The sequence below is a fragment of the Piliocolobus tephrosceles genome, chromosome 6 (assembly GCF_002776525.5).
Source record: "Piliocolobus tephrosceles isolate RC106 chromosome 6, ASM277652v3, whole genome shotgun sequence".
NCBI classification, from domain to species: Eukaryota; Metazoa; Chordata; class Mammalia; order Primates; family Cercopithecidae; genus Piliocolobus; species Piliocolobus tephrosceles.
Window position 1 is genome coordinate 56,072,103 of NC_045439.1, and position 23,912 is coordinate 56,096,014.

The 23,912-nt window shown below is 37.7% G+C and overlaps 1 protein-coding gene and 1 non-coding gene across 2 annotated transcripts; both read right to left on the minus strand.

Annotated features, from left to right (window-relative positions):
- Positions 1-4,364: 4,364 nt before the first annotated feature.
- Positions 4,365-20,283, minus strand: TMX1 (thioredoxin related transmembrane protein 1). The gene is made up of 8 exons (XM_023222625.1): positions 19,992-20,283; positions 16,461-16,576; positions 15,077-15,122; positions 13,189-13,317; positions 11,063-11,108; positions 10,863-10,964; positions 10,667-10,739; positions 4,365-6,086 (listed from the first exon to the last, which is right to left on the minus strand). The coding sequence occupies exons 1-8, from the start codon at positions 20,141-20,143 to the stop codon at positions 5,908-5,910; spliced, it is 843 nt and encodes a 280-aa protein (XP_023078393.1). The 5' UTR covers positions 20,144-20,283; the 3' UTR covers positions 4,365-5,907.
- LOC111549534 lies at positions 16,208-16,342 on the minus strand. The gene has a single exon (XR_002733764.1). It is a non-coding gene; the product is annotated as a small nucleolar RNA SNORA70 (small nucleolar RNA).
- Positions 20,284-23,912: the final 3,629 nt, after the last annotated feature.

Below are 23,912 nucleotides of genomic sequence, written 5' to 3' on the forward strand. Positions count from 1 at the left end.
TTTATCACCGCTAGACCTGCCTTACAAGGAAATGCCAAAAGGACTCTTCAAAAAATACCACTAAGTAGCAACATGAAAATACATCAAGAGAGAAAACTCACTGGTAAAAGCATACAGTCAAATTTAGAACTCTCATACTCCGATGGTGGTATAAAAAACAATTATATATCTAGTACAAAAACAACTGTAGCCAGAATAATTTGTTAAGGAACACAAACTATAAAATATACAAAACAGGCCAGCAAAAACACTAGTAGGGAGTAAAAGTGTAATTTGTGCAAGTAATCAAAATTAAGGTGTTATCAGCTTAAAATAGTCTGTTATTAGTATAAGATGTTTTATGCAAGCCTTACGGTAACCACAAAGCAAAGATCCTTAGTAGATATACAAAAAATCAAAAGTAAATATTAAAGCTTAAAATAGTCTGTTATTAGTATAAGATGTTTTATGCAAGCCTTACGGTAACCACAAAGCAAAGATCCTTAGTAGATACACAAAAAATCAAAAGTAAATATTAAAGCATACCACTATAAAAAGTCAAGGAACCACAAAGGAAGACAGCAACAGAGGAAGAGAGGAACAACTGATCCACAATATTGACCAGAAAACAATTAACAAAATGGCAATATTAAGTTCTTACCTATCAATAGTTACTTTAAATATAAATGGATTAAACACTCCAATCAAAAAACAGAGCAGATGAATGGATTAAAAAAAAACAAAAACAAAAAAAGACCCAACTTCATACTGCCTAAAAGAGACTCACTTCACTTCTAAGGACATATATAGACTGAAAGTGAAGGTATGAAAAAATATATTCCATGAAAATGGAAAGCAAAAAGTCAAAACAGTATGGTAATGGCATAAAAACAGTCACATCAACCAATGGAACAGGACAGATGGCACAGAAATAAACCCAACTATTTATACTCAATTGATTTCCAAAGAGGATGCCAAGAACACACAATGGGAAAGAGTTTCTTCAACAAATGGTGTTAGGAATAACTTTTAACCGACATGCAGCGGAATGAAATGGAATTCTTATCTCACATCATAATCAACTCAAAATGGATGAAAGACTTAAACCTAAGACCTGTAACTATAAAGTTACTGGAAGCTCTACAACATTCATCTGGGCAATGATTTTTTTGAACATAACTCCAGAAGCACAGGTAACAAAAGTAAAACCAGAAAAATGGGGTTGCATCAAACTGAAAAGCTCCTACACAGGAAAAGACATAATTCATATATTGGGAGAAAATATTTGCAAACCATATAACTGGTAAAGAGCCAATATCTAAAACATATAAGGAACTAAACTCTATTTAGAAATAATTTATTAATTTCTAATAATTTCTAATGATTTAGTAATAAATCAATTCTATTTATTAAGAAAAATAACTTTTTTAAATGAGCAAAAGATAAACAGATATTTGTCAAAATACACAAATGGCTAACAGATACAAGAAATGCTCAACATCTCTAATTATCAAGGAAACACATATTAAAATCCAGAGATCACCTGTTAACAATGGTTATGATAAAAAAGACAAATAAGTATTAGTGAGAATATTGAAAAAAGGGAACCCTTGTACATTCTTGGTGGGAATGTAAATTAGTATAGCCATTTTGGAAAACAGTATGAAGTTTCCTCAAAAAACTAAAAAAACCGGAATTACCCTGTATCCCAGCAATCCCAATTCTGGATATGTATCCAAGGAATTGAAATCAGTAGGTTGCAAAGATATTTGCACTCCCATGTTCATTTCAGCATTATTCACAGTAGCCAAGATGGGCAAGTAACCTAAGTTTCTGTCAATAAATGAATGCGTAAAGAAAATGTAGTATACATGCTGGAATACCATACAGCCTTAAAAAAAGGAAGGAAATTCTGTCACTTGCAGTAACATAGACAGAAATGAAGGACATTATGCTAAGTGAAATAAGCCAGGAAGAGAAAGAAATACTGTATGTAGAACCTAAAAAAGTTAATCTCATAGAAACAATAGAAAGATGGTTTACAAGAGGCTGGGAAGTAAGGGAGGAATGGGGAAAGGGAAGATGTTGATCAAACAGTACTGAGTTTCAGTTAGACCACAGGAATACGTTTTAACGATCTATTGCATGGCATGGTGACCACAGTTAATAATAATGTATATTTCAAAATAGCTAACTCAGATTTTTAACATTTTCTCCATAAAAAAATGATAAACTGGTGAAGTGATGGATATATTAGCTTGGTCGAATCTTTCTACATATACACAGATGAAAATATCACATTGTATCCCATAAATATACACAATTATTTCCTGTCAATTAAAAATAAATAAGAAAGGCTGGGGGTGGTGGCTCACGCCTGTAATCCCAGCACTTTGGAAGGCCGAGGCGGGCGGATCACGAGGTCAGGAGATCGAGACCATCCTGGCTAACACGGTGAAACTCTACCTCCATTAAAAATACAAAAAATTAGCCGGGCATGGTGGCAGGCGCCTGTAGTCCCAGCTACTCAGGAGGCTGAGGCAGGAGAATGGCATGAAGCCAGGAGGCGGACACTGCAGTGAGCCCAGATCATGCCACTGCACTCCAGCCTGGGCGATAGAGTGAGACTCTGTCTCAAAAAAAATACATAGAGAAAAAAGGGGATATGTTATACCTGTTCAAGTATATAATCTGACCTTGCTACTTACATATTACCAACATTCCAACTTAAATTTATTGTTACTCTAGCTTTAATGGTTTCACAAATACAAAAGTTGCTAGATAAGCAGTACCAACATATCTAAATCTCCACTGATATTTAATTAAAATTTTATTTATAGAATCATGCAATCACTCAGTAAAACCACTCATTTAAAGTCTAACAGAAATAAATTGTTATTAACAAAATACCTATATTGAAAGTAATATATTGTAAGAACTCTACCGTAAACTGACCATGGGGATGAACTACAATGTCATAAAATATGAGCCAAAATGTTCACTCAATAATTTTAATTACCTCACAATTAAGTCCAGAACTATGCCTTGTTTTTGTGTAAGGCTGAATAAGGACACAACTGACGAGAAAAAATTGCTTCCTAATGCATCATTTACTGCAATAGCTTACTTTATGCAATAACCAACATCACGAGACTACAAATACTGAATAATTATGGTTATTTATGAATAGCACTTATTCACTCCTATACTCTGACAGGAGTGAAATTTTAAGACCAAAATAATAGCCGGGCACAGTGGCCCATGCCTATAATCCCAGCTATTTGGGAGGCTGAGGCAGGAGAATCACTTGAACCCAGGAGGCAGAGGTTGCAGTGAGCCAAGATCGCACCATTGCACTCCAACCTGGGCAACAAGAGTGAAACTCTGTCTCAAAAAAAAAAAAAAGACCAAAATAAGAGATTGTTGAATTTCACGTACCCATACTGAAGAAAAACAAAACAAAACAAAACAAAACAAAAAAAAAAAAAAAACAAAAGCAAACAAAAAAAGATTTGGAGCAAGAATTAGATTCAAATTTTACCTATTTGTACCACACCTCTGAGCTGACTCACCTGAAAGATGTGTAATGCTTACCTGTCTTGCAGTCGTCATTAGGACTAAATGGATAAATACAGGAAAACAACAAAGCTGCAATAGGTACTCGGTAAATGGCAGCTGTTAGATGTAGCCAGAATTCTTCATTAAAACTTTTTTCAGTCTTTCTGATAATCATTAAGAATTTACACAATGTAGGGTAGAATACTGTATTTTCCTCTAGAGATCAGATTTTACAATACTTCAGTAGTAGAGCTGAACTGATTATAGCGGGTAGGTGGCCCAAAATTCTCCAGGATATTACTTTTACTTTACCTTATTCCTTCCTGAACCATTTGTAAATAATCCCAAAAAGTTTCTCCAGGATATTACTTTTACTTTACCTTATTCCTTCCTGAACCATTTGTAAATAATCCCAAAAAGTTACCAACTGAAAATTAATTACTCAGAGGTCTACAGTGACAAGAACTGTGAGATTACATGTTGCCTGAAATTTCAAAACACTATCTGTTTAGCCAACTTTAAATTTTCTGTAGTACAGGGGTCTTTTTGTGGTTTTTGTTTTGCTTTGATTTGTTTACTCTGTAGAATCTTTCTGGTCACATATTTGCTAATAAAAAAATTGGCAATGTCACATATACTAGAACACTAAAAAAAAATGCTTGATTCATGAGCATTACTGTCCTTAAACATCTCAATAGCAAAAGAAGCAGTCGTTTGATTACGCATATCAAGTACATATATAGTAACACACAACTACTCATCTGAACATCGTTAAATACAAAGTAAAAAAGCATACCTTCAAAAAGCAACTAGAAATCATACTGGTCTTCAGCTTTAATGAAGTGGTTAGAAAAGTTTATTTTGTGCTTAGGACATTTTTCTAAGGCATCACAAGTTACACATCCAAACTCTTCAATGGTACAATATTTTATATTCTAAAGGAGAAGCCTTTAAAGAACAATTGTATATTACGATACTGTAAATCTAATGGATTCACATAGCAACAGAGCCTAGAAAGAAGGGGAAATTACAGAAATTGTCTACTACATAATGGTCAGTTGATTCATTGTATTTATGGTTTTCCCCCTTCTTTTAAGGTGAAAACTATGTATTCTAGCTCTTTAAGGAGTAAAAATACACAAAAATGTTCCACCCTACTGACTTTTACCTGTGAAATCTCACAGAATATTACCAGTCAGGAAAGAACACAGAATAATATGAAGTTTGTCTTTTAAAAAATATAAAAATGTTATTATTTTAAAACATCAAGCATTACAGACTATAAAATCAATTAAGAACTTTCTGTATATGAGGACAAAAATACATTTAAGACATGTACAAGAAGATGCTTTTTCCTGAGTAGAATGCAAACTTTGTTTTATATTAAGCTTCTGTGAATTTTCAAAATGTAAAATATCGCGGCTTTTCCACATCAGACAAAAATCAGGAATGTTCACCTTCACATTCAAAAAGAAAAAAAAAAATTTTTAAGTTGAAGTTCAGCAAGAATGATGTAAAATCTGAAAAGAGTGGCCAAAATTTTAAATTACAACAGATTGTTCAATTTGATGGATCTCCCAGTAAACTTCAGTTTGAAATAACAGAAAAGTACTGTTTACTAAAACATAAAAAATGTTTCCAGGAAATTATCATCCAATTTGAAAAATAAAAAATATAACCCATAGTAAATAAGAAAAATACAAGAGAAAATCAAACTTTGTTGGAATCAAGAGAATACCATGAACTTAAAAACTTCCTAAATCAGTAGCATATCCTGTATTACCATGTGTAGAAAACTGTAACTAATTAATGTAACTGTAATTAATTAATAAAAATTAATTTTTATTAGTTGCATAACCTAAAAATACAAGGAAATTTTGGATTATACCTCTAAAAAGACCACGAAATTGTCACTCAAATACACATTTCTTGAGACAATGGGCAAAGTTCCCATTTATGGGAAATATCTTCTTTTTTTCACACAGTGAAACCAAGAAAAATTATATCAAATGAGAAATATTTTTCTCTAAAATAATATTCTTAAATACCTCAACAATGCAATACTTGGGAAATGTAAATTTTCAAAACTCAGACTTGAAACAGGTTATTATTAAACAAATATACATAAATCTTATTGCTTGGCATGATTTTTCAAAAATTAGAGAACTGTTTAAACCACCACACTGTGCTTAAATCATATTTCAAACTTGTATACCTAGTGCTTTTATGTTCTGAATGTAGACTCTTCAATTCAATGACAATCTAGACTGAACTCTGAAATATACAAGAAAGTCACAGTTCACTTCAAACCAAACAAAATGATCAATCTTCTATTTTTATCAAAATCATAATATTAACTATACAATTTAACTAGGATTTATCTGTGGCCAATGATGGACCCAGAGAGCGTTGTCTTATGGCATTCTGTGGAAAGTCTTTGTTTGTTCCTTCTTTACGTTCAGCTTCTTCTTCTGAAACATCTTCTTCATCCGCCTCTTGTTCCTCCTCCACTTTTTTCAAAGGTTGTGCGGATTCTGATAATAATTGTTCTTAAAGACAAACACCAAAAATGTATTTTTGTAGATGTATTAGATTTGCTCTAGAGTAAAATCAAGATACAATGTCTCATATGCCCAAAAACTGCTTTGGCATAAACTTATCATGTTTGGATTTCCAAAAGGAAAAAGTTATTCAAGATAAGATCCAAAAAACTATGAATATTATAAAAATAAAAATGGCATGAGCCATTTTAGTTATCAAAGTCATTCTAATTACCCACCTATTTATAAATTGAACAGAAATTAATGAATCAGCATTAATGTTGTCAATATGGAAGTTGTACGAAAATATACAGCATTAAAAAGAACTGGTTGGTCCAATGGTAGTAGGTTATCAGAACTTACTAATATTACTGTCACTAACGGTGATAACCCCCACTGCTAAATTTGACTGGCTTTAAAAAAAAAAACTATCTCATACTTATTTGCTATTAATCTTCTGGTCAAAAAGTATACTAAAACTTAAACAGTATCCTTGTTTCAGTTCTCAAGGGAACAGAAATCACACATTTACAGTTGAAGGTTGTATTTCTGTCCATATCTTCTTCTGGTCTTATAAATGTGCTTCCCCTTACTCATCCCCCATATATAGTATTTTATTACAATATAGTTACCACAGTAAAACGTAAAAATCTTAAGTGTACATCTCAATGAATAAATACATACACACACACACACCCTTTCGATGTTTTTTATGGCCAGCTGCTAGTTAACTTAAACTTAGAGAACACCATGGTGAGATACAGGAGACAGAATTGGGTCAAAGAGCTTTACTCTGTTCAATGATCTCAGACTGCCCCCAATCCTAGGCAATCGAGAATGGTGGGGCCAGGGCAGGGGGACCCGCAAGGAAGGAGTGGGTTAATAAGGCAGAACAAACCATGGGGGAAAAATTACCAGTAATGAACAATCTGTTGTTTAGTCTGCCTGGCATCCATCTTCATTTTGGGGTAACAGCCCCTTCCCTATGCCACACCCCAGGTGGTGAATACTAGTTTATAGCAGTGGTTCTCTATCAAGGGAGTTTCTCCCCTCCACAAGGAACACTTAACAATGTCTAGAGATATTTCTGCTTTTCACACCTGAGAAGGGCAGTGCTATTGGTAAGTAGAATGCTATTAAATATTCACCAGTGTATAAAAGGCAGTCCGTCACAACTAAGAATCATCTGGCCAAAAACGTCAATAGTGTCGAGGTTGCGGAACCCTGGTTTCCAAAAAGTGAGACCTTTACACCAGCGGAGTGCACCAGAATTTCTCCAAAAAAGAGGTGGGTGTAGAAAAAAAAATGAATTTCCGTCTTATTCTTAGATTGTGACTAGTTTTCTCTAACCACCTTATGCTAGTGACTGGAAAGGGCCAAGTTGATCCAGATGTCCTTGTGAGCAGAGAAAAAATAGAAAAATTAAAAAAAATTCTAAAAAGCACTCAACTGAGAATTGAACAAGTCAAGGTGTGGAGAACTGAGTAACTCAGAAACAGCATCTTAACAACATCATTTGAGCCTTAAGGATCTAGTCAACCCTGACCTCAGACTTCATCGCTACATAAACCAATAAATTCCAATTTTGCTTAACAGTAGATTGAGTTGGATTTCTTTAGCACCCCTAACAACTCAAAATCAAGACAAGCACACATATTGGAAAACAACTCAAATCATGTGTTCCATTACGGAAGGGGCATGGCAATATCACTTTAAAGTCTGGATTAATATCAGTTGCATTACTAAAGAAAAATAAATTACACAATCACATGCATAGTGATTACTTACTGAATGCTTATTATATGTTAGTAACTAGGATAATGTGAGCATTACATACCTATCTCCTAAGTGTCATAATGATCCAGTGGGGCAAGTATAATTATTTTCATTTCACAAAGGAGGTTACATGCTCAGAGGGTAGAAAATGTCTGCCATACTGCTTTGCTATTAAGTGGAAGAGCTGGGAAGCCCAGTCAGATCTCTCTGGCTCAGAGACCATGCTTGCCTTCTTTCTGAATGATTTGGAAAGGCATTCAAAAAACCCTTTACTTTATGCCTTTCAATCCCTCCAAATTAACAGATATTTAAAGGTAAAGATTTCTTTAGTGACTTTTACAGTGGATTATAATAGAGGACAGAAAAACTTAAGTAGCTTGACATTAATTAACCAAGTCATTTTAAAAATTTCATTTCCAAGAAATGAATTCCCTTGTAACTTCCTAAAAGAGGTAGAGTATTATCTCTGTCATTTCCTTAGGTTCAACTCTTTTAAAGTTGCTAAAATTGTGCCTATTTACTGACTTGCCCTTCTTGTCTGAGAACACTTACCTCTTTGTGCACACCAGTTATGTATTCCACAGTATTGCACAGAAAGGATTCTATCAGAGTCAGTATTCTTTTGAAAAGTTTGTACGGTCAACACCAAAAGACAAGTAATTTCATGTGCCAGGGCCTGTAGATTTTCCTATCGGTAACCACTTTCTCTAAGACAGGGGTTCTCAAATAGTGGTCCTCAGACTAGCAACATCAACTTCACCTGGGAATTGTAAGAAATGGAAATTCTTGGCCCCAATACAGAACTTCTGAGTCTAAAACCCAGGGTGGGGAATCAGCAATCTGTTTCAACAAGTTCTCCAGGCAAGTCTCAGACACTCTCAAGTTTGCTCTAAGTGGTAAGATGACTCAGACTCCAACACCTACATCCTCAGAGAAATCAATCTATGCAGACTACCAAAGTAAACTCTTGGGAGACGAGAGGACGATCTGGCAACAGTGGCAATAACAGCCTGCACATCACATGACTTAGTACGTACTTTGGTACCTTTATGGGATCCAATGCTAGTTGCACACTGATCACCCTACAGACTTTCTGACGGCTATATGATTTATGTGAGGGTGAAGACAGAATATAAGAAAACCAAACATAATACAGATGCTCCTTGACTTATGATGGGGTTACACCCTGATAAATCATAAGTTGAAAATATCATAAGTCAAAAAGGCATTTAATACAACTAACCTATCCTTACATAAGTTGAAATACATTAATACACCTAACCTAACCTAATCTGCCCAGCATTACAAAAGTACTCCATACCAGTAGCCCAGAATAGGTCAAAATTCAAAATTTAAAGTACAGTTTCTACTGAACGCATACTCGTTTTGCACTATCGTAAAGTCAATTTTAAGTTGAATGACTGTAGGTCAGGGACCATCTGTATAACTACTTTTATATATGTATCTTTTGTATCTACTAAATTAAATCTTACGTTTTATTCACAATTTAAAAGTTGGTGAGTAAACATTTTATATTCATTTCGCTTCAAAAACCTTAAACCTAATAATACATTTGTCTTTTAAGTAATCTGCACTTACGCTTTTTTCCTAGACATCCGTGGCCCTTTTTGGATAAAATGATTCCTTCCCCTATGCATGTCCTTTTTAGTATCAATGCAACTATCTAAGAAATGAAAAGATGAACTACCAGTATAAAAGGACAAGGTACAGTATAAATCTAATCTCCATAGACTTCATTTCGGAAACTTTGATCTCAATAAGCCCTAAGTTAAGAAAGACATCATGGCCGGGTGCAGGGGCTCACACCTGTAATCCCAGCACTTTGGGAGGTCGAGGCGGGTGGATCACAAGTTCAGGAGATTGAGACTATCCTAACACAGTGAAACCCCATCTCTACTAAAAACATAAAAAATTAGCTGGGCGTAGTGGCACACACCTGTAGTCCCAGCTACTAGGGAGGCTGAGGCAGGAGAATAGTTTGAACCTGGGAGGTGGAGGTTGCAGTGAGCCGAGATCGCGTCACTGCACTCCAGCCTGGGCAACAGAGCGAGACTCCGTCTCGAAAACAAACAAACAAAAGATATCATAAATGAAGGAGTATCAGGCCACAAGTCTGATTTAGTTAAACACTAAGCTTTGTCACTTCTGTGTGACTGTGAGCCTTAGTTTCCTCAAGTACAAAATGGGAGCAGTATCACCTATGCACTCCACTACAGAGTGGCTAAAAGGCAAATGAGGTAACATATAAGTAAAAGTTCTTTAAGAACTGCAAATATAAACACTTCCATTAACAGTACAATTACAAGATTGGTAAATGCTTGTAATTATTTAAATTGATCCGTAGTACAGTTCAGTGTCAGTGACACCCTAAATCAACCATAGGGATTGCTTTTCCCAATATCCTACCAGAAAAAACCTACAATGGACTGGCATTCAAAGAATACTCTTCAAATGTGGCGGCCACTATACTAATGAAAGACTTCAAGAGTAGAATATATTCCACTTATAAATTGACACCAAATAAATATTATTAAATAGCTACATGCTATATGCCATGTTAAAATTCCCCATAATATAAGAGTCAAGAAAATAACAGTGTTCAAAATCCACTGGGCTACATTCTTACATGAAATATACATCTCTTCTACCTTCCCTTATGCCATAGCTGATAAAGACCAACAATCCACAGTTAGAATTCTAAGCTGCAAGAGCAACCTGTGAAATGTGATTGTGATTACAGAAATGAATAGGGCTATAGTGAATAAAAAATAAACATTTTAAAATATACTTACTTGAAGGGTATGGGTATGGCTGTGGTCTGCGCCTTTTTGAAGGACAAAGGCAATCTGCCACAAATATCATACACTGTAAAAATAAAAATTGTAAGAAATCTGAAAGTAGAATATATGCCGCAGCTAATGTAACTATTTTAAATTATCACATTTTTAAATATTTTTCTTCCTAGCACTCCAAAAATGAAATACTTACGAGTCCTAATAACAGTCCGGAAAACAGAGTTGCTAAAGCAAAAACAGTATATGATCCCCACACTGGCAATCCAAGGTCTTCAATAAAGTAGTTATGGCAAGCCTAAAATGAAAAGAAAAAAAAAAAAACTAAAAATCTGTTCATTTTTGTTAAAGTGATAGTGGCATAAATGTTTAAGATAAAAATATTTTAGTCCATACCCTGATCCACATAGATAGCTGAAAGAGTGCTGACATACTACTCATCCTAAAAATAAACGAGATGATTAAAAAACCGAATAACATACACAGCTTTGTCTATATATACTATTTTCTACTCCATAATTTCCCCAATATGACAGATTTTATTGCTGTTAATCAAGACTAGAGATACATCACTAGAGATATATCATGCCTATAATACGGTTTGTTCATGAAAATTGTTTCTAAATTGATACTACCATGTGACAGCCTCACAAATAAACATACTTGACAGTAACTTTTTCCTTTTCTCCCACTGTTTTGATGTTAATATTTTGTCTTTCATCTGATCATTTCTCCAATACACTGAGTAAAGGATTACAAGTTCCATGAAACCAGTTGGAAAAGGCAACTCTTACTCACCCTTAAAATCCTTTAAAGCATGACCAAAGGGAGGCTCAAGGAAGGACTGGAAACAATTGTCAAGCCAATTCTTCCTCCTTAAGAACTATCCCTCTTTTTTATTGAAATTAATTAAAATTTATAGGAGCATTAGTTGGACATCTTTTAATGATATACAAAATTACTACATAGGTAAATAAGTGCTAAGTCATCATATAAGCAAAAATTAGTATTTTACATAATTAAATGGCCAGTTTTAAAAAGGCATGCTTCAGAAATAAGAAAGGTCTGTGAGTTCCCAATTGTAGCAGCTTGAAAATAGACTTACAAGCAACTACTTTGTTCTACTGGAAAAAGACAAGATTCATTTATGAGATGAGATTTCAGAGAACAAAAATCAGTTATACTTTTAAGTCGACATAGAAAGGTATTTTAATCATGTTGCTTCTATTGTTTAAAAGCCAAGTGAGAAGAGAAACAAGGAACTGAAATATAAAGCACTGTATAGCCTTACTGTAGTCTGCAGTAATTTATTTCAGGAACAGTAGGATCCAAAATTGAGTTGGGCATGGTAGTTCAATGGGTGAGTGTTGACAGGCTGATCTTTCCCTCATTCCCAGAATCTAGAGTATTTTTCTCTTATGGGATTACTGTCTCAACTCCCTATCCTCCAAAGGTAAGGTGGTGAGAGGATAGGAAGATACAGATGGCCACACAGGATCAGTCCATGGTACCTCAGCAAAACTCACTATTACCAGAGGTCTCTCACATTACCAGTGAGGCCTTGTACCCCAACAGCAAAGCAGAAAGCATGCTTGCTACTTCCAATCCTTATCACTCCATTGCCAGTTGCTATGAAGAAATTCATCTACCCTCTAGATATCTATAAAGCTTAGTGCTTAGGCATGCTATTATGGTGAACATTTATACACACTATTCATATAAGAAGTTATCAGATAGGTGGAATAACCAACCAAACATAATTCAATCGCTTTACATCAAGAGTCGAAGTTTATGTAATTTAGTTGGTATCAGCAATTTGTGACAGTCTTTATGGAGACAGAACATTACAAAACAAACTGAAGTCTGGAGATAGCATGAGTACAAGTTTGAGCCTACTCATTCAAATTATTACACTTGAGTGATAGCTTTACCCATTATGCTGTGAACAATCTTAGGGGCATTTAGTTTTTGATGACACATGTGACTAAATCTAGCAAGCTACAATATTCCTAAAAGGTGTACAACTTACTTCTATAAAATGTCTTCTCTAACTCAAGAAGCATGAAACTGTTTGACTTAGGTCAAACTAAAAAGATCAAACATGTAGGCCGTGCACGGTGGCTCACGCCTATAATCCCAGTACTTTGGGAGGCCAAGGCGGGTGGATCACAAGGTCAGGAGATCGAGACCATCCTGGCTAACACGGTGAAATCCCGTTTCTACTAAAATACAAAAAAATTAGCCAGGCGTAGCAGTGGGCGCCTGTAGTCCCAGCTATTCGGGAGGGTGAGGAATGAGAATGGCGTGAACCACTGAGGCAGAGCTTGCAGTGAGCCAAGATCACGACCCCAGCCTGGGCAACAGAGTGAGACTCAATCTCAGAAAAAAAAAAAAAAGAACATGTAATAAATGTGGATACACCTTAACAGCTCAAGAAACAGAGTATGAATGCGTTACATAAAATATAATTATCTGTTCCAATTAATTATGAAATGGGTAAGACAAAAAGCCCTCATACTTACAGAACAGAACCTGGACCAAACCATGATGAAACAGGCTCAATACTCTTCCACTCTTTATCACTTATAAAGTTTATGAAGTCCTTCTTAGTCCTTGGACCCTGATAGCGCCTAAATTCACCATCTTTACAACTAAAGAGAATCAGAATTAAATAGTATCCAGCATTGAGAAATAATTTAATATTTATTTTGCTATTTTTTCACCTCACTTTATAGTCACTTCTAACATTCAAAAGCATTAGCAATGTACAAGTATTAATAGCAAATTATACTATTTACCTACTCATGACACTTTAGCCCCCAATTTAACAATGAGGTTACATTTTTTTAAATGATAAGTCTTAAAAAATCACTGTTATCCTACCAAATAATAAAACTATGAAATATAGTAAGTAGATAAATCTCAGAAAAGTACTTTTAAACCTTATGTGTAATACACATATTAAAAGAATTATATAAAAAGTATTAGAATAGTGCTTGGCACATAGTAATTATTAGCTGTTAAGCTATAACTTAAAATTTTAAGGCATTTTTCTAGTACTTTTGGCTATACTAGCATCACCTCAGCCACCCTGCTTTAAATCACTGGAGGCATGTGGTACAGTGCTTCCTTTCCTCTCATTTCAGTGACAATTTACAGTCAGTTTTGCAGCCTTCCTTAGATCCACCTCCTCCTTCCCATTTCCAATGTAGAAAGTTCTGTCAGAGTCATAAATGTTCTCTTGGCTCCAACATCTTTAAGTGCAAAAACTCATCTAACTCAAAAACTCATCGGCTCCCTACTAGGGACCTGTTAAGAAGGGTTAAGAGACCCTTTATCCACCCAGAGGTAAAGACCACGAGGAAGCCCCCCACCCCAAAACACAGTTTTTGTGAAGTGTCATTTGAGCTATTCTTTGAAGCATAGGTAGGATTTCGACAGTCAGGAAATAGGAGAAAGGACATGGTAAACAATTTTGACTAAAAGAAAAAGGGCAGGAAATTTCAAATAAGGTCAGGAGGCACTAAGAAGTGTAAAGGAAAGAGGAGAGACTGAAGGGGCATGTGGGAAAAAGGACTGAATGAGAAGGGCAGGACAGAAGCTCTTATGGAGACAGAGAACAGAAATTCACATAGATGTAAAGGGAGTAGGGGTGAATTTTAAAAACATGAAAAAAAAAGAAAAAAGGACAAAGAAAAGCAAGCTATAAACACAAAGTGTCAACTTATTTTCACTACCTCCTGGTATTTAACCTACCAGCTACATGATGTTAGGGTACACAGCAGGTACACAGACTTGAGATTTCATACCCCCAATTTAGAAGATAAAGCCAAACTAATAGACCTGACATTGAAGACTACATAATCTTCCTCATTCTGATTTATCACCCAACTATCACCTACTACTGTACCCAAGGCTGTACAATAGCACTTTCATAGCTACTTTTTGGACATATCATGTTCCTGTTAATGACTGTTTATGAGATTGTCCTCAGAATAAAATGCTTACCCTGCACTCTTAAAATCCTACTTCCAAGATTTCATTTAAACCCCATATTCTCTGGGAACCAATCCAGGTAACTGTGATTTCTCCTTTACCCAATTTCCTACAGGACTCACCACTACTTTGGACTCATAATGACTCGACACGCTGACACAGGATCACAACATTTCACAAGAACATCACTTTCCAAAACAACTGTAAATCTTTGAGAACAGAGACTGTTTCATACATCACTCAACTTCCTAAAGGCATTTAGGATAACACTAAGCAAAACAAGCCCTCTAAAACAGCTGCTGAATATAATGAGATTACCTCAGCTCTTCCAACATGATCCAAGCCAGAGGCCTACTACTTCTGATTACACCATAATGCATCTTTCTGCATAATTGAGAATCTTCAAATACTTACTGATAAATAGTAGGAAGAGCAGTTATGATAAACCGTCCACTCAGTCCTACAAATAAAGAACACATAGCAGGTTTTGCATGGGTCAATCACTGACTACTTAAAAGGTGACTTTGAATTATTTAAATACATACTAATAGGAAATAATATGAAATTATACATAATAGTTGAGCTTTGTAATACATAATTTAAAAGTGAATTATGTACTTAAAGCAACTTTAAAAAACACAATACTGCACATTATCTCAGTTAAAAAGTATGTAGAACTAGAGTACTGAATATGTTTTTAAATAAATAAAAACACTTCATTATTTATACCACTGTCAAAATTAAGACTAGTAGTAATTAAGTCATGGGAGAGCACAAGGTAATAGGTTCTTAGATCCAAATCAAATCAAATGGAATTGCACTTGACATTCAACAAACAAAGGCAGTTTATGGTGCTGCTAAAAATGGAAAATAATGTGAATCTTTCATAAGACAGGCAAAAATAAAAGCAGCTAACATTTATTATTAGCCAGGTGTCAAGCACTGATATTACAGAGAATTGACCTGTGCCTCAGTTTTCTTATCTGTGAAATGGGGACATTACATATTTCATGGGGTTGTTTAAGGATTAAATAATAAACACAAGATACTTGAAAGAGTGCTATAACAGGCAAGCGCTCAATAAATATTACTTATTATTACCATTTGAGATGGGGCAGCCAAGAACCCAAGGGTAGTGTGACTACCGAGAACGGTAAGATGAGGTTGGTCTGTGGAAGGAACCTCCTTAAGGGCAGGACCTGCCACTTGTCCAGGGACCAAGTCAGGAATGCACTTGACCTGACAACCACGAGGGCTTTATGTTTAGGAGCCCACATCCTCAAATCATAGGTACTAAATTTAAAACTCAGTTTCAGAGATTCAGATCTTCTTTTGTCAGGGAAAGTGACCTTGACTCTAGAAAAACACTCAACCGCATGCTCCTTATTTTGAAGCCTGGTATGGATGCAAATGTGGCTTGGCCAATGTTCACCTGAACCACAGTGTTCTAGGACTTCTCAAAGACATCTTACATACTAGTCTGGGGCCTGGGACGCAAAGAAAAACAAATCAGAGGCAGTTATGTGGGGAGGGATAAAAAGAGGGTAATGTCTTCAAGAACCCTTAAAGCAATGCTTTCAAGGAATGAGGTGTTTACACAACTAGGGAATCTCCATTTTGCAACCATTGCATACTGAGCCCCCATCAGGGAGGTGCACAAGTCAGGTTAACTAGCTGCAGACTGTTAGGTTTTGAAAACCTAATGAAAGGTAGAATTAAGACTATGTAATGTAGAAAACAGGATAAACACATCAACCCAAACAGCAAAGAAACAAAACTAACCAAAGACTTACAGTACCTGGCTGCTCTGTGACATCTACTTTCGCAACATTAACCTCAAGATCTTCTCCCCATTCAGCAAAACTTTCCCATTCCGGTTGAAGATTTTGACAAGCAGGGCACCACGGGGCGTAACTAAGAAATACAGATTTTTTTTTTTTTAAAAAGGTAAGCACATTAGTATGACCATTTATCTTGGGATAAAAAATTTAAATGTATAATTTATGAAGAATATTTTACATAAAAACACTGAAGACGACAAGGTGGTTAATTTCATGCAGATGAAAAACTTTTAAGGGTAGATCTAACAATCCGGAAATCAAAAATGATGAACTGATGATGCTAATCAAATGAAATTCTGAGAATAAGACACAGGATTTTTTCACACGCAAAACAGCTCTTCAAAAAACCTTTGCATTTCTCTATCAATGTGTGGCCACCAGAAAGTTCAAGACCAAAGTTAGAGTTTACCAATTTTAATAATTTACATTGCAGAGTCACAAATGCAAAGTGTTGGAAAAATAGAAGTGTTCTGGGCTGTGGTGAATAAGAAAGCGCATATTCCATCTTAAGGTGGCAACCATTACTAAGTAGGATTGCCACAAAGGATGCTGCCGCACTAAGGCTGGCTATTCATATTTAAAAGAAGATGGAGATCTGCATTTTTATATGAGAATGTTACCTCAAAAAATAACCCACATACAAATACTAAGCAGGTCAAACAAAACTCTTGGCCAGTTAGGTCATCCTGTTTCCAAGACCTTGGATTTACAAATGCAAGCATATTAGCATTTAAATTACTCCTCTGGTATTCATTATCTCCCAAGGATCTTATTTTTACACTTTATTGTATTTTATCTTATAATACAGCACAGGGTTGTTTCTTTTCTTTCTTTTTTTTTTTTTTAACACAACCAGGAAGAATAAATCCTAAACCAGTTAAACACAAAACTATAGTCTCTGTACTTCACATTTTCTTCACTTGTTTTATGAAAACTAAACTCCTAAAATAGACATTGTAGAACAAGACAAACTGGTACTATAAAAGCCAAGCCCCTAACAATAAATTGTATTACAATGAAAATATCTCCATGACAAAACTTCTGAGCAGAAATGGATTTACTGTAGATAATTCACTTGTAATTAGGAGCAGACTATTACTAAAACTTCTAGATTCCTTCTTTTTCAGGTTCGTTTTGTTGCTCAGTTGCTTTTTTATTTTTTGAAACAGGGTCTCGCTTTGGCACCCAGACTGGTGGGCAGTGGGGCGATCTGGGCTCAATGCAGCCTCAACCTCCCAGACATCCTCCCACCTCAGCCCAAGTAGCTGGGACTAGAGATGCCTGCCCACACTCCCAGCTAATTTTTCGTATTTTTTTGTAGAGACTGGTTTTTGCCATGTTGCCCAGGCTGTCAGTTGCTTTCTAAAGACTTACTTTAGAATCTCTACTTAAGGAAAAAGAAAAACTACTACCCTATAAATAGATGCTCCAATGTGGATTTACCTCATACTCAATGTTTTGTTAGTCTTGTTCTCTTTAATACTACTTCTGACTGCTGTATTTATATAGTTGGATCATAATGAATTAAAAAATATCCTTGAGTAATACTTGACTGTATTTTGCACATACACACACGATAACTATTGCTTAATATATTGCTTATAACACTATTTTACAGGCACGATCTAAAACAAGTTACTCATGACGATGACTGAAAAACAAAGTGTCACTTGTCATAGTTCCTCTCCCCTGAAGCCTTCGATGGTGCCTGAATGAAAATTCATTTCAGAGTTGCAGATTATATGCATACTATGAATATTTCCCTTTATTTTACCCTCCATATAAATGTTTTTCTTTTCTTTTTTTTTTTTTTTTTTGAGATCGAGTCTCACTCTGTCGCCCAGGCTGGAGTGCAGTGGCACGATCTCGGCTGACTGCAACCTCTGCCTCCCGGATTCAAGCGATTCTCCTGCCTCAGCCTCCCGAGTAGCTGGGACTACAAGCGCGTGCCACCACGCCCAGCTAATTTTTTGTATTTTTAGTACAAACGGCGTTTCACCGTGTTAGCCAGGATGGTCTCAATCTCCTGACCTCGTGATCGGCCCGCCTTGGCCTCCCAAAGTGCTGGGATTACAGGCGTGAGCCACCGCGCCCGGCCAGTTTTGTTTTTTTAAATAGCACAGGACTTACTGATTTAGCCTTCTGGGTTCTCCCTTAGGGATGTCACTTTCGCTGGTCTCCTTGACAACCCTTGTTGCATTCTTGACACAAGAAAACACTCACCTGAACCCTGTTGTCTTTTCATTTTTATTTATCTACTTATTTATTTCACTACATTGCCCACGATCTCTTGAACCCCTGGGCTCAAGCCATCCTCATACCTCAATCTCCTGAGTAGCCTACGCCACTTCCAGCTGAACCTTTTTAAAGACGGTGTTCTAACAACAATTATTGCATGCCTACTCTGAAGACCCAAAGAAAGCCGCAGCAATATCTGGATGGCTAACTAAAGCATTTAGGTACCTTGTTACTCACTTGTAAAATATGAAAAACACCTGTCACAGAGAATTTGCAGGGAATTAAATATAGTATGTGTGTAAAGGTGCTTAGTGGTGTCCACTACAGTTAATACTCAGTAATCATGCTTTTACTATTATCAGTAATACCGCTAATATGTATAATACCACCATCAACAACAACTCAGCATCTAAAGCAAAGGCAGATACTTTATTTCCCACCGCTGCAGAACAGACATTATTAAATTGAAATCACCACACAAGACACATGATTTCGTTCGAGCAATCAATGATGACCTGCCGCTCTTGAGAGTGTATACATTAATGCATTATCTTTTAATGTAATGCCGTTTACAAAGACCTAGGGGTCACAACCCAAGGTATTCTCTACACTGCAAACACACCCAAAGGAAAAACGAGATGAGTGAAAAAGCGAAGGCAAAAGAGAAGGGAAAAAGAGAAAACGAAAACTTAAAAATAACCCGACCTGAATTGACTCAGTATTCACAATAAAAAAGAAACATGCCTAATCCATTTTTAAAAAGCTTAAAAGCCCCAAATTTCAACACCATAAATAGACTATATTTTAAGGACAGACAAAAGGAGAGGAGAGATTTTGCTCAATATTCTTTTCTGTAAAATGTGGTGAAAATAAGTGTAGAAGTCTGTGAAGAATCACTCTAACTACTTAGACACTAGTAAGACACCTCCCTCCCCGCGCCCCAATCGCAGCCTCAAAGTCATGAAAAATGTCAGAATTCGCACTGGCGCTAACTCTCGGGGCGCACCACAGCCACAGAAACGAAACGAGGGTGCACCCCAGAAGAAAGTTAACATTTACGGGTAAGAGACGAAGGGGTGGAACCAAGCCGGCGGCAGATCCCAGGAGTTTGGGGAGCTGCAGAAGTCGAGGACGCTAGCTCCGCAACTCGGAGGCGCAGTCCTGGGGAGCCTGGGACCTGCATGAGGAACGTGCGGGGTGAAGTCTTGTGTCCAGGCACTGACGTAGGACCCCGGCCGCACCGCACTCACAATTCTATCATCCAGTCTCCTTCCAGCAGCTCTCTCCAGTTCTCGTCCGTGATGACGCGAACGTTGCTCCGCCGCCCGTGCGTCCAGGGAGCACCCCAAAGCAACAGCACCAGGACTGCCAGGGGAACTGCAGAACTCCCGGAGGGCGCCATTTCCGCCGCTTGCCCACCTCACAGAGAGCGCGGCGGCCCCTCCTCCCGGTCGCAGCTCCCACTTCCGCCCTTGCGGGTTGCTCAGCGCAAGCGCACGACGGCGCTGCGAGGCGCGCCTGTCTAGAGGACTCTCAATGCGCATGACAGGGGTCTGATCCCAGTGAGTGGTGAAGTCGGGAAAGTGGGAAGAACGCTTCTCCACAATGCGCATGACAGAAAAGCTGCTTCTTCTACCGCCTAGGGTGCCCCAATAATGTGGGGGAAGGAACAGAGCAAAAGGAGGCGTGGTGTAAAAAGTGGGGCGGTGCTTTGAGGAAGAACGGCTTAAAATTTAGCTCGCAGGATTTTGGCGCCAAATGGTTAGCGTTTACAAGCAAATTGGTAAGTCTATAATGTGCTAAAGCAGTTTTCCAATTAAATGTCCTTCAGAGTTCTCATTTGTTTTCTTTGAAACATGTAGTAAAGCTAATGGATCTTTATAGGAGTCGGAATATTGGTTTACTTCTGAGAGATTATAGACAGGGAAGGTGCAGAGGAACTGTATGGTTATGTTGGATGTGTTGGATGTGTTCAACATGTAGATATGAATAGTAGTTACACGGGCGTACGTATATGATTTTTTTTTAAAAGGATCAAGCTGTGCATTTTAAGACAGTGCACTTTATGCACTTTCAGGTGTATGTTATCACTCAAAAAAAAATTCAGTAGGTACCGAGATCCTAGGTCAGTACTTCAAAATGGAACCAGACACATAAGCTTGTAACATGTATTTGAGTTTTTTTCTCTCAAACACTCGTAAATACAAAGCAAACCAAAATGTGCACTCCCCTATCAGTCAAATGAAAATAGTTGCAGGCGCGGTGGCTCACGCCTGTAATCCTAGCAAAAATAAGGTAGGCCAAGGCGGGCGGATCACTTGAGGTCAGGAGTTTGTGACCAGCCTGACCAATATAGTGAAACCCCGTCTCTGCTAAAAGTACAAAAATTAGCCGGGTGTGGTGGCAGGCGCCTGTAGTCCCAGCTATCCGGGAGGCTGAGGCAGGAGAGTCGCTTGAACCCGGGAGGCAGAGGTTGCAGTGAACCGAAATCATTCGACTGCACTCCAGCCTGGTCTATAGAGAAACACTAAGTCTCAAAAAAAAAAAAAAAAAAAAAAAGGAAATAGTTGCCACTCCACTATCTTACCTCACCTTTTCAACTTAACTCACCCCAATTAGTCCCCTTCCTCACCCTTCCACTGAATAGCCCTCTCAAGGACACCAGCGACCAGCAAGATAAAACCCAATCGTTTCTTCTCGATGCGTGTAGCGTGACTTCTAGCCCCATTCTACCACACACCTTGAAACACTTTACTATCTTGCTTTCTGGGCAGCTCCCTTTTTTTTTTCTCTCTCTTTTCTACACTAGCTGATTCTTCGCAAACTTCTTGGCTGGTCCTCCTTTACTTAGCTTGCGGACATTGGCGTCCCCAGGATGCTTTACTGCCCCCCGACCCCCACCCTCACCACCTTTCTCTTGGTATCATCAGGCTCTGATCTTTCTGGGAACTACAGGCATATGTATTCAACTCCTTGCTGAACATCTCTTGGATATGTAATGGCTGGTGAAAGCAAAAGAAATCTTGGGGCCCCGAAATCATTAAGCTAAAGGGAAAAGTCAAGCTGGGAGCTACTTAGTGATTTGTTTTTCTAAGACCAGCCCAGAGGGCACAAAAGAACCAGCGACTAGGCAAAGGGTAACAGCAAAACTGCACATTTATTTTGGTAACCTAAGGTGGGGGGGAGAAGTCTGTCGGCCTCCGGCAAAGGAGGCCGGCAGAGTCCCCCGGTGGGGCTCTCGGAGGGACTTCCCAGTCTGGACATCCCGACAGCAGTGGGACTGTGAGAAGACCGCGTGGCTCAATGGCAGAGAGCGGCTTTTCTAGGAGTGGGAGGGCAATAAGTAAGGCACGGGGGTGTCAGGGGCCTTCTGCAGATGCGACTAGGTAAATCTTGGTCTCTTCGGATTGACGTCACCTGGCGCATGCCCAGTTGGTCTGCACCTTCCCGGGGGCGGCTGCTTTTTCGTGCGCGGGAAGAGTTGGGGGTGGGGGGATGAAGAACCCGGAAGTGCACCATCTTGCCTCCCTTCCTCCAAACACTTAGGGCAAACCTGCCTCTCATCCCTGTGTTCACTGAGATAAATGCATATCTCATTGCCTCCTTTGGAAAGGCTAATCAGAAAGTCAGAAGAATGATACCCTTTGTCTCTTATCTACCTATGACCTGGAAGCCCCTACCCGGCTTCGAGTTTGTCCCACCTGTGCTTTGAGTTGTCCCACCTTTCCAGGCCAATACAATATTCATCTTACATATGTTGATTGATGTCTCATGTCTCCCTAAAATATATAATATAAAATCAAGCTGTGCTCCAACCACCTTAGGCACATGTCCTCAGCACCTACTCAGGCTATGTCATGGGCACGCATTCTTAACTTTGGCAAAATAAACTTCCTAAATTGACTGAGACCTGTCTCAGATTTTGGGGGTTCATAAGCTGAAACATCAAATGGCCAAAAAAGATAAGTCTTGATTCTCCCTCTGCCGGTCATCCATCCACTAAAGAGCCCCGAAGTTCACCAGGTTGCTCTAGCCAAACATGTACATGTTAATTCCTTATTGTTCTCTCTCTTCACCTTCTGCTCTTGGACCCTATGCGCAAATCTTGCAAACTTTACCTTCAAAACATATCCTGAATCTGACCACCAATTTCCATCTCAACAGCCAACACCCTAGGCCAGGGTTTTCTTGCCTTGAGTACAGTGAGAACTTCCTAAATTTGTGAGAAAATAAATTTGTATTGTTTAAGCCACCAGTCTGTCATATTTTACTATGGCAGCCCACGCTAAGACACTATACCTTCATTACAATGTTGAATAGAAATGGCAAGAGTGGCCAAACATACTTGTCTTGTTCTTAGGAGAAAAGCATCGTCTCTTACCACTAAGTATGATGTTAATGTGAATTCTAAATGGATGCCTTTTATACAGATGAGGAAGTTTCCTTCTATTCCTAGAAGGTTGTCTGTTTTTATCTTGAAGAAGTGTTGAATTTTGACAAATCCTTTTTCTGCATTTATTGAAATCACCATGTGTTTCTGTCCTTTATTCTATCGATGTGGTGTATTATTATTTTTTTTTTTTTTTTGAGACGGAGTCTTTCTCTGTCGTTAGGCTGGAGTGCAGTGGCACGATCTCAGCTCACTGCAACCTCCACCTCCCGGATTCAAGCAATTCTCTTGCCTCAGCCTCCCAAGTAGCTGGGATTATAGGCGCGTGCCACCACGCCCAGTTAATTTTTTATTTTTAGTCGAGACAGGGTTTCACCATGTTGGCCAGGATGGTCTCTATCTCTTGACCTCATGATCCACCTGCCTCGGCATCCCAAAGATATGGTGTATTACACTGATTGATTTGGGGACATGAAATCAATCCTGCATTCTTGGTATAAATCCCACTTAGCCATGGTGTATAATCCTTTTTATATATTGCCACATTCAGTTTGCTAGTATTTTGTTGCATATTTTTACATCTATATTCCTAAGAGATATTGGTCTGTAGTTTTCTTGTAATGTCTTTGGTTTTGCTATCAGGATATAACTGGCCTCATAAAATAAGTTGGGAAATGTTCCCTCCTTTTCTATTTTTTGGAAGTGTTTGTGAAGAATTTGTATTAACTCTTCTTTAAATGTCTGATAGAATCTAGCAGTGAAGTCACCTAGGCCTGGGCTT

Bases quoted from the DNA above. Each gene is read 5' to 3' on its own strand.
- TMX1 (XM_023222625.1), bottom strand. From the start codon at position 20,143: ATGGCGCCCTCCGGGAGTTCTGCAGTTCCCCTGGCAGTCCTGGTGCTG. The intron at 15,123-16,460 runs GTACTGTAAGTC...CTTTATTTGTAG, and splicing joins AGATGTCACAGAGCAGCCAG to GACTGAGTGGACGGTTTATC. The intron at 11,109-13,188 runs GTAAGTATGAGG...GTTTATTTTTAG, and splicing joins TTTGGTCCAGGTTCTGTTCT to GATGAGTAGTATGTCAGCAC.